The sequence below is a fragment of the Papaver somniferum genome, chromosome 4 (assembly GCF_003573695.1).
Source record: "Papaver somniferum cultivar HN1 chromosome 4, ASM357369v1, whole genome shotgun sequence".
Taxonomy (NCBI): domain Eukaryota; kingdom Viridiplantae; phylum Streptophyta; class Magnoliopsida; order Ranunculales; family Papaveraceae; genus Papaver; species Papaver somniferum.
The window spans coordinates 40,034,518-40,043,652 of record NC_039361.1 but is presented as its reverse complement, the minus strand read 5'-3'; the positions used below and the strand labels follow the sequence as shown (position 1 = coordinate 40,043,652).

The 9,135-nt window shown below is 38.6% G+C and overlaps 1 protein-coding gene across 1 annotated transcript; it reads left to right on the top strand.

Moving 5' to 3' along the window:
• The first annotated feature begins 7,315 nt into the window (after positions 1–7,315).
• LOC113272390 (uncharacterized protein DKFZp434B061-like) lies at positions 7,316–8,086 on the top strand. Its single transcript, XM_026522233.1, has one exon. It carries the CDS (start codon positions 7,316–7,318, stop codon positions 8,084–8,086), a length of 771 nt encoding a protein of 256 aa, XP_026378018.1.
• Positions 8,087–9,135: the final 1,049 nt, after the last annotated feature.

Below are 9,135 nucleotides of genomic sequence, written 5' to 3'. Positions count from 1 at the left end.
GCATCCAGATCATTATATCTTCTTTAGAGGTATCTAAGAACAAGTTATGAATTTTTTGAGAGGTATGATTATCAAAAATGGGATTGAGAAGTTCCACATCCCAGTTATTGGTGTTTGGAATGATTAGTTCTTCAACATCTTGATAAAATCTGTGTAGATCATTAACTGGCTGAGGAGGAGTATCTTCACCTGGGATCCACTTATCTAACCAAATTTTGGTTCTTTTACCATTATTTACTTCCATAAAGTAGTTCTGTTGAAAAACTTGCAGTCCTTGTATTAATCCATTCCAAGTATAAGAATAATTTGCAGCTTTAGGATTTTGATAAAGAATGTTGCCATTTTTGAAGTATTTGCTGCTCATTATTTTGGTCCAAAGTTCATCTGATTCAGTGCATAATTTTCATGCCAAGTTAGTAAGTAAAGACAAATTTAACTTTTCTAAATCTCTGAAAGACAATCCTCCAAAATCTTTAGACTTACATACCTTCTGCCATGCTATTGGATTATTTCCCCTATTAGAATTATAACCCCAAAAGAATTTCCTTTGAATAGATGTAAGTCTGTTGAGAAGTTTAGCAGGAAGTTTGAAGTACCCATTTGATAAATTGGCACAGAATTAAGCACATGTTTGATCATTGTAGATCTAGCAGCCTGTGTGAGTGATGTAGAAGACCATGTTGAATATATGCTTAAGAAATTTTCTTCAATGGCTTTGAAAGCTTCTTGTTTTGAATGTCCTAGAAGTAAAGGAGATCTAAGATATATTTCTTTAGAATTCATGACTTTAACACCTAGAATATGAGTGAGTATTTCAACAACTTCTGGCTTGGTATGCTTGTTGAAATGCACTGAAGATTTATCAAAATTTATCATTTGACCTGACTGAGTACTTAAATTATGTAATAACTTCAAGAGATTATGAACTGGAGATAAGTTTTCTTGAGTGAAAATCAAGAAGACATCTGCAAAAAGCAAATGATTGATGGCAGGAGAAGTAGCAGCCACCTTAATAACTTGAATTGTTTTGTCTTGTTGTGCTGAGACCAGATGCCTAGAAAGTAATTCCATAGACAGAATGAATAGATATGATGATATAGGATCACCTTGTATGATTCCTCTTTTTTGTTGAAATTCTTCACATGGAGACCCATTTAGCATAACTGACAGAGAAGAAGTACTTATGCACTCATATATCAGATCACAGAAATCCTTACTGAAACCAAAATAATCCAGAACTTTTAACAAGAAACTTCATTCTAGCCTATCAAATGCCTTTGACATGTCTAGTTTGAGTGCTAACCAACCAATTTGTCCTCTTTTCTTCTTCATAAAGTGCATAATTTCTTGAGCAATGACAACGTTGTCACTTATAAGTCTGCCAGACACATATGCTGCTTGATAGGGTGAAATAATTTTCTCCATAAGAGGTTTTAACCTTGTAACAATTATCTTGTAAATGATCTTGTATGAAGTATTGCAAAGACCAATTGGTCTATAATCTGCTGCATAAATGGGCTTCTTTTTCTTAGGAATAAGAGATATATAAGTCTTGTTAATTTCCTTCACCATTTTCTTAGTCTTAAAGAATCTACTAACCATCTGACAGACATCATTACCAATAATGTTCCATTGGCTTTTGAGAAAGCCAACTTGAAAACCCTCTGGTCCTGGAGCACTCCAGTTCTCCATGCTTTTAAGAGTGTTATGAATTTCTTGAAAGGAATGAATTCTTGTAAGCAAAATTGTCATCTGTTATAATTACAGTTGGGAGAAGCAGAAAGAGACCTTCGTCATGAACAACAGGAGTAGAAGTGCTTATACCTTTAAAATGAGAAGTAAGATGATGTGAAATATCTTCTCTAGTGAGAAGCCAGTTATTATCATGATCTTGTAAAGCATCAATATTGTTTCTTACTCTTCTTCTATTTGTCTTGGTATGAAAGTACTTGTTGTTGTTTTCCATGTCCTTAATAAAATGATCTCTGGAATTTTGTTGGTAGAACTCACTTCTTGTCTTCTGCCACTTGTTTAGATCCTTGTTGATGCAAAGAATTTTGTTATGATTTTCATCAGAAGGAGGCAGTGATTGCAAGGCATCAGGTTCATTTTGCAGATAGTCAACTCTTTGATTCACATTACCAAAATGTATTTTATTCCATAGAGACATCTTCTTCCTAGTTGATTGAAATTTCTTCACCAATTGAAATCCAGGAGAACCATTAATCTCAATATTCCAATCATCTTCAATAACATAAGTACATGTTGCATCCTCTAACCAAGTGAGAAAGAATTTAAAAGGTTTCCAGCACTGAGTATCAAGAGAGTTAGTGACAAGCATAATGAGACTGTGGTCACTTCCTATTTGAGTTAAGTGAAACAACTTAGAATTTGGGTAATTAAGGTTCCAATCTACATTTCCTAGTGCCATATCTATCCTAGATCTTCTGGTACCAGTTTCTAGATGATTTCTGGTCCAAGTGTAGTCTTTTCCTACAAACCCAATGTATTCTAGACCACAAGAATCAACAATACTGTTAACTAGACCATAAGCAGAAGAAGAAGAATTACTATTAATGTCTAGGAGGTGGAAATTCAGATCACCTATAAGAATCCAAGGTCCAGTATGATTTTCACTTATTTTTTGTATAAACTCCCATTGTTCTTTCTTCTTGTTATAATTGGTATAACCATACATGCAAGTAAGGAGATACTCAGTTTTGCCAGGATCATGTTGTACAGCTAGGTTAAAAGTGTTAAGCCTAGCTTCTTGAAGATCACAGATGAAACCCTTTTTCCAAAGTAGCACTAAACCGCCAGATAATCCTACAGGCTCAATGAATGCATGATTAGGATATTGGTAATGACTTAACAATGGTTGACTCTTAGCCTGCTTAATTTTAGTCTCACAAAAAAAAATTATATCAGGATTTTGAGTTCTGACAAGCTCATTTAGGTGATTACGAGTTTCATGAGTTTTTAAACCCTGAACATTCCATGAAAGAATTCTCATGCTGGTGAAAAGTTTTGGGAAAACAACCAGAACAATAATATAGTAGATAACAAACAAAAAAACTTGTTATGTGCAATTGTGTCCACCCTAGAATGTTTTTCTTTACATGCAATTTTAAGTAAATAGCATGAATTAATGATTAAAACAAAAGTCAAACATAAAATGATTATATGATTTAAGAGACAGAAGTAAATGGAAGTGCAAAAATTGAGGGTAGTTGATGAAAGAAATACCTGACTCTCCATTAATGTGTTAACATTTTGTTTTCCTCGTGTCATGCACCTTTGAGTTTGCTGAATTTCCGTTACAGGATCATTGGTGGTGTTGGCATTGGAAGTTTCAGCTTCAGTATTACTGGGATTAGGAACACCGGTAATTCTGAAACGTTTTCCTAGCCTATTGTCATCGTCAGTTTCATTACTGCTAATCGGAAGCTAGAAATCCATGTTGATTGGGACACCATCTTTTGGAGGAACAAAAGCTGTTGTTTTGGTGAAAGTCTTCTGATTGTTCCTAGAAGCTGGTGCTGAAGTAGTACTTTTGGTACTAACCATCTTCCTTAGGTTGCTTACTTTTCCAAAAAAATAAGGTTTTTCATGGGACTTTGCTAGGAAGTTAGCAGCATCTTTGCAGACTACCCTACAATGCTTGATTATGTAACACTTTGAACATATACCAGGTGGTTGATGCTCATAGTAAAATTTGATCCTTCGAGATAACCCAGCATTCGTTATCTCCTTAACACCTCTTCTCAACGGATTTGTGAGATCAATTTTCACACAAACTTTGACAGGAACACTGCCTACTGGGATAGCATCCTTAGGTTCAATAGCCACCACTTCTCCCATAATTTCTCCAATTTTTGTAACAACATCAACATTCATATGCTCAGGAAGGAGAAACTTGAGTTGAATCCAAAAATGTTGAAACCCCCAATGCTTCTCCGTGTACACCGTCTCAGGGATATAGTCGTGAACTACCAAGAGTTTTTTGTTGATATTCCAGGGGCTTTCATTGATAACAGTGTTCAGCAGATCCCAGTTGTTAAACTTGAAAATAAAGGTATTTGGATCTACCTCCACAATTCTCACATCTTCTTGTTTCATGAAAGGCCATGTGAACTGAATATATTTGAGAACAAGATCATGATTCATTCTCCCTTCTATGATAACCTTTCCAATAGCGCTAGCTTCCCATGAGTCTTCCTTTTCAGTTTCTCCATTGTTACTTTCCTTCTAGCTATGATCACCTCGTTGGTGTCACCCAACTCCAAAGTGGCTTTTTTGAACTTGTTCACTAATTCACCTACTTGAGAAGTACCTTCTTCTTCCATGATGAAAGTTTTGATAGATTTAGGGTTATAACAACTATGTTAATGCTGAATGTTTTTATAGGAAAGGATAACTATGAATTTATGGTATTGACTATTACTTCGTATAATATTGTTACCTTTACCCGGAATATATTCATTTAAGATATGAGATTTGAGAAGGGTGTAACTAAGGAAACTACAGTCGTAGATGGTTAGGCTAAAGATAAGTAAAAGCCTGTAATTACAGTTGACATAGTAAATGAGATTTTTGAATTTTTTTGAATGGATAGATGAGCGGGATTGTTGACCAGGTTCCGAGTTGACACGGTACTTAAACTTCCTCAACCAAACACCATTGAAACTGTCACAGATCTTCAAATTAACCAAACGATTTATAAGAACAAACTCGGCAAACGCCATGAACACAAAAATATAAGTGGCAAACTCCATTAGAGAAACAACAAACTGTAAACACATATTAGAAGAGTGCAGGATAGTTTAGCTATGCATAGCTAGTTTAAAATTCAAATAAATGAGTTAAAAACCTTGAAAATTAAAGCAACAAAATATTAGATTAGGAAAAAGATTTAAGCAATATGATTAAACATAATAAATTATGATAAGAATCTGCAGAAAACAAATAGAGAGTGAAGGAAAAAATATTTTTACTAACTGAGTTGGTTAAACATTTTCGCCCGATCCAGAGGAGAGAGGGGAGAGCGTGAATTGAGAACCATCTTACTTACTGCTTCTCTCTTACGTAAAGAACTTAACTTTCTCTTATAGCTTATCCCGATATTTATACATAAGGACGTCAATACAGCAGTGCAAGTTACACGGTTGGACACGTGTATCCGAGTTGATATGTGCTCATCGGTACGTATGGCCAGAGTTCTCGATATATTTTTTTGTTGTTCCCCGGTGTCTTCCTTTACCCTGACCCGATATAGGATTTGTCTTGCTAGTCTTCATGTGGTCGGGTCTCACCTCGTTCTGATTCTCTGCTCACTTTTTCTGTATTTTATCAGTGTCATTGGATGCATTGTCGGTCGTTGACCTTTACAGTTGCTTTCCATGCGCCATCGTTTTGATTACATGTGGTAGATATCTTGGTTATACCGTCAGACTCGCACATGGGATCCGATACTCCGCCTCATTCTTCTTCCGTAACTCTAGCTTCTAAGATGCCTCTACGTGTGTGTGAACATTTTACCATTACAATCATAAAGTATTATTTCCAAGCTAAGACAACACACCAAACAACATGAAATCCTTTCTTTATTATTTTATTGTAAACACAGAGATAACGATGGTATTTAGATATTCACAAACAATATTCGCATTTATTCATATACGTGTAAAAGAGAGTAAATCACTAGTTAGACTACGCTAAGACGATGACTCATCGACTCAGAGCCTTAGGGCTCGTCCTTGTCTAGTCAGGAGGAAATAATTTAACTATTCAGATGCTCGTAGAGTATAGAAAATCAAAGCATAATAATCAAGACAGAAAGTAAAGTGTTGAATGTAAATAAGACGATGATTTACGTGGTTCAGCACTAAGGCCCCACGGGGGTTTGTGTTTCACTATGTATTCAGTAGTTACAAAGATAGTCGAATGACTCTGTGTGAATAACGAAGCTAAGGGGGAAATAGAACTCATACTTACTCTTCCTATTTCTCTCTCCTAATATCTTCTCTATCTCACTAAAAACTGGTCGACCCCTTCTCTCTCAATGGAGAGGAGTATTTATAGGGATAGGACATGAGGTCCACTATTTGGGACAACTTTAACCTTATCTTCTTGTTCTTTGTGCTGATACCGCTGGTATCTTCGTTCTAAACCGATGCCTCCAGCGGTCTCGTGAGGTAACGATGGGTCACCTCTTTCTCTTCCACAGGCTAGTTGACACGTACTCTATGTTTAGAGTGTTTAATGCGAGTGGTTGGGCTGCCTGCATGCCAGACAGATGTCCGATGCCCCTGTCACATCCTCGTCAGTGAGACCAATCCTCACCCTTGATCTCGCATCTTCATCGGGATGGAATAAAGCAGATCTCTGGGTATTCTTCAGTACTTCGCGGTGACTCGTTATTTCAGTTCCCCTCTATTCCTAGCCATCAGATGAATTTGCTGATGATCATATATAGATGACAGACGCCTCTTGGGTGTTGAGACGTGGCGTCATGCCTTGATGTCCCAAGTTGCGTGCCCTCCACGTGTAAATCTTCTGACACGTGGCGAGTGATAAATTATGTGTATACAATTTGCCCATTTTCTTCTGATTTGGATGTTAGTCAAAGTCAGAAGAAAACTGTTTTCTCACCTTCTTCATCTCTCCATAATAACTCCCCCTAGATTTTAGGGCACGTTTCCCACTCCTTGCAATAACTTCTTTCTTGAATCATGGGACGGTTTTATTATTTTGGGTGCTATAAATAGGAGAGAAGGCCTCATTGGAATGAATTTTATTTCTTCTTCTCTTGTCAGTTCATAATTCTTCATTCTCTGAACCTCTTCATTCTTTTCTTTTGTTCTTTAGCTATTAACTTCTGCTGGTGCTGTAAAGTTCTTGGCGCTCCACTGTTGTTGCCGCTCCTTAGGTGTTTGCGGACCATTCTCATATTCTTATCAATATTTTTGATCTAGGTATGATGTTCTTCCATCTATTATTCATTCTTGTTTGATCTTTTTTTTCTGCCATTGTACCTGAGTTTCGTGATGAAGAACAAATATATAAAAGTATATATACTTGCCCCTGTTCTTTATCACGAAACCTATGGATTTCTCTTTGATCATTAAAGCCCGTCTCTGATGATCAATGACCGCATTAGGGTTCCTTATTTTTGTGGTTTTTAGGGTTTTTGGATTTTATTGAGTTACTCATCTCTGAGTTTCTGATGAACTGCTGGTGAACTACCCCGGTTTACAAAATTTCATTTTATGAACTTCATTACTTTCTTTAGTTGATCTTTGTCTTGTACGTAGATATGGTTGATCGTCATCGGATTCCATATCAGACTCCACCATCAAGCCCTTACAGGTATCCTCCATCCAAGAGTCCTGATGTATCTCCGCCGAAGGGTGGTCTACCTAGGTCTTCCCAGCCAGATCCTCGGCCTCAGAAGACTTCGTCAGCGTCTGGTCCCCGAGCTTCATCTACCCAGAGAGGGGATCCCCCGAGGGGTTCTCGGTATGCTTTTTACCGTCCTTATTCTCCTCAACGTGCTGACCGGATGAATACGCCATCTCCTTCTCCTCAATGTGCTGACCCGATGAATGCGCCACCTCCTACTCCTCAACGTGCTGAACCGCTAGATGTGCAGCCTCTTCGTTCTGTTGCCCCTGCTACGAATTCTTCTCAGAAGTCTACGGTCCCACCATCTACTGCTCCGGTGAAGGGGAAGTCTGCCAAAGGTGTTGTGTCGAAGGCTGACCCCTCGAGAAATCCGCCAACTAAGAGGAAAGCTTCGGATATGAGTCCCCCGAAGAGGCCATCGTCGGATAAAGACGATGAATCTGATGTTGCCCCAGTTATACGAAGCGTCTCAGTTGGTAAGAAGAAAGTTACTTTTAAACACATAGATCTCGAGGCGTTCAAGTTAAAACACGAGCTCGAAGCTTTCGACGTTAAGTTTTACGCTCCTGATGACGATCTTACTTATGACTTGATTAAGAATTATAAGTACGATGACTTTCATCTCCTGACAACCGTGGGGGCCTTTGAGGCTGGCCTTATGCTTCCCTTGTATAAATCATGAGACTCCTTTTATTATGACGTCTTGGCTCATCGTGAGGGCTCTAATCCACATACTCACTGTCGCTCGGTGGTACAGCTGACTGGGAATTACCTTCGATCACTTAAGGAGTGCTACCTTCGGAGTAAAGGGGAGACAACGATGACCTTCTACGTTCCCAACCCGGCTGAGACAAGTTGGTATACTCCTAAAAACTTTAATGCTTCCTTTGGTGACTATGTAAATAGTAGGAGTCGTAAGCCATGAGCGTTGGTCTTCGTACTATTCCTGCTTCCCAGGGTGAGGTTCGTCTTCTGAGTGAGGTGAGTGACTCGAAGCTCCGATATGTCCCTGGTACTGAAGGGACTTCTCAGCGAAAACTTTTCCCTGCTCGTGAGCGGCTCAAGCGTGATCATGACTATGAGTGGCACGCTACCGTTATTGAGGTCGTCGGTCCTTGGGCCTACGGTTGGGTACCTGGTCAACATGGATGGCGCCCTGTTGCTGGTAGTTAGCCTCGTGCTAGTGCTCCAGTTTGTTACGGTAACTTCTGCCCTTGGCAGTTAAATTTTAAGGGTATGAACTTTGAGTACTCCTTCGATGCTGCTGATGTAGAAGAAGAGGAAAGCTCCGACGCTACCCTCCCTCCAAAGGATATTGCTAATGTCAAGGTACGACCTTTTGTGAGATTGTAATGTGTATATTTTCCCCTTTTCTTCTTAGTTCGATTTGATCAGAGTATGGAAAAAATTTCAATCCTTTGTAGTTCATTGTCTAGGATAATTTTCTTCATGATAACACCATACTATGTCTTTAGGTAACGAAGAAGAAAAAAGATAGGTTCGGTTCAATCTTCAACCGCTGCTGTTGAAGAGACCGAAGTTCCCGATGAGGTTACCAGCCCAGTGAACGAAGAACTTGTCGAGGAGGACGAAGAAGTTACCGATGATGAGGAGCGTACAGAGACTTCTCCTCACAACCACGAAGATGGCGAGAAAGAGATTATCTCCGGTGTACAAGGAAATATAGGAGGTGGATCTACTGAAGAAGAGATTGCCCCTGGCGGTCAAGGA

What these genes read in the sequence shown, in the direction of transcription:
- LOC113272390 (XM_026522233.1), top strand. Translation starts at nt 7,316, where the DNA reads ATGGTTGATCGTCATCGGATTCCATATCAGACTCCACCATCAAGCCCT.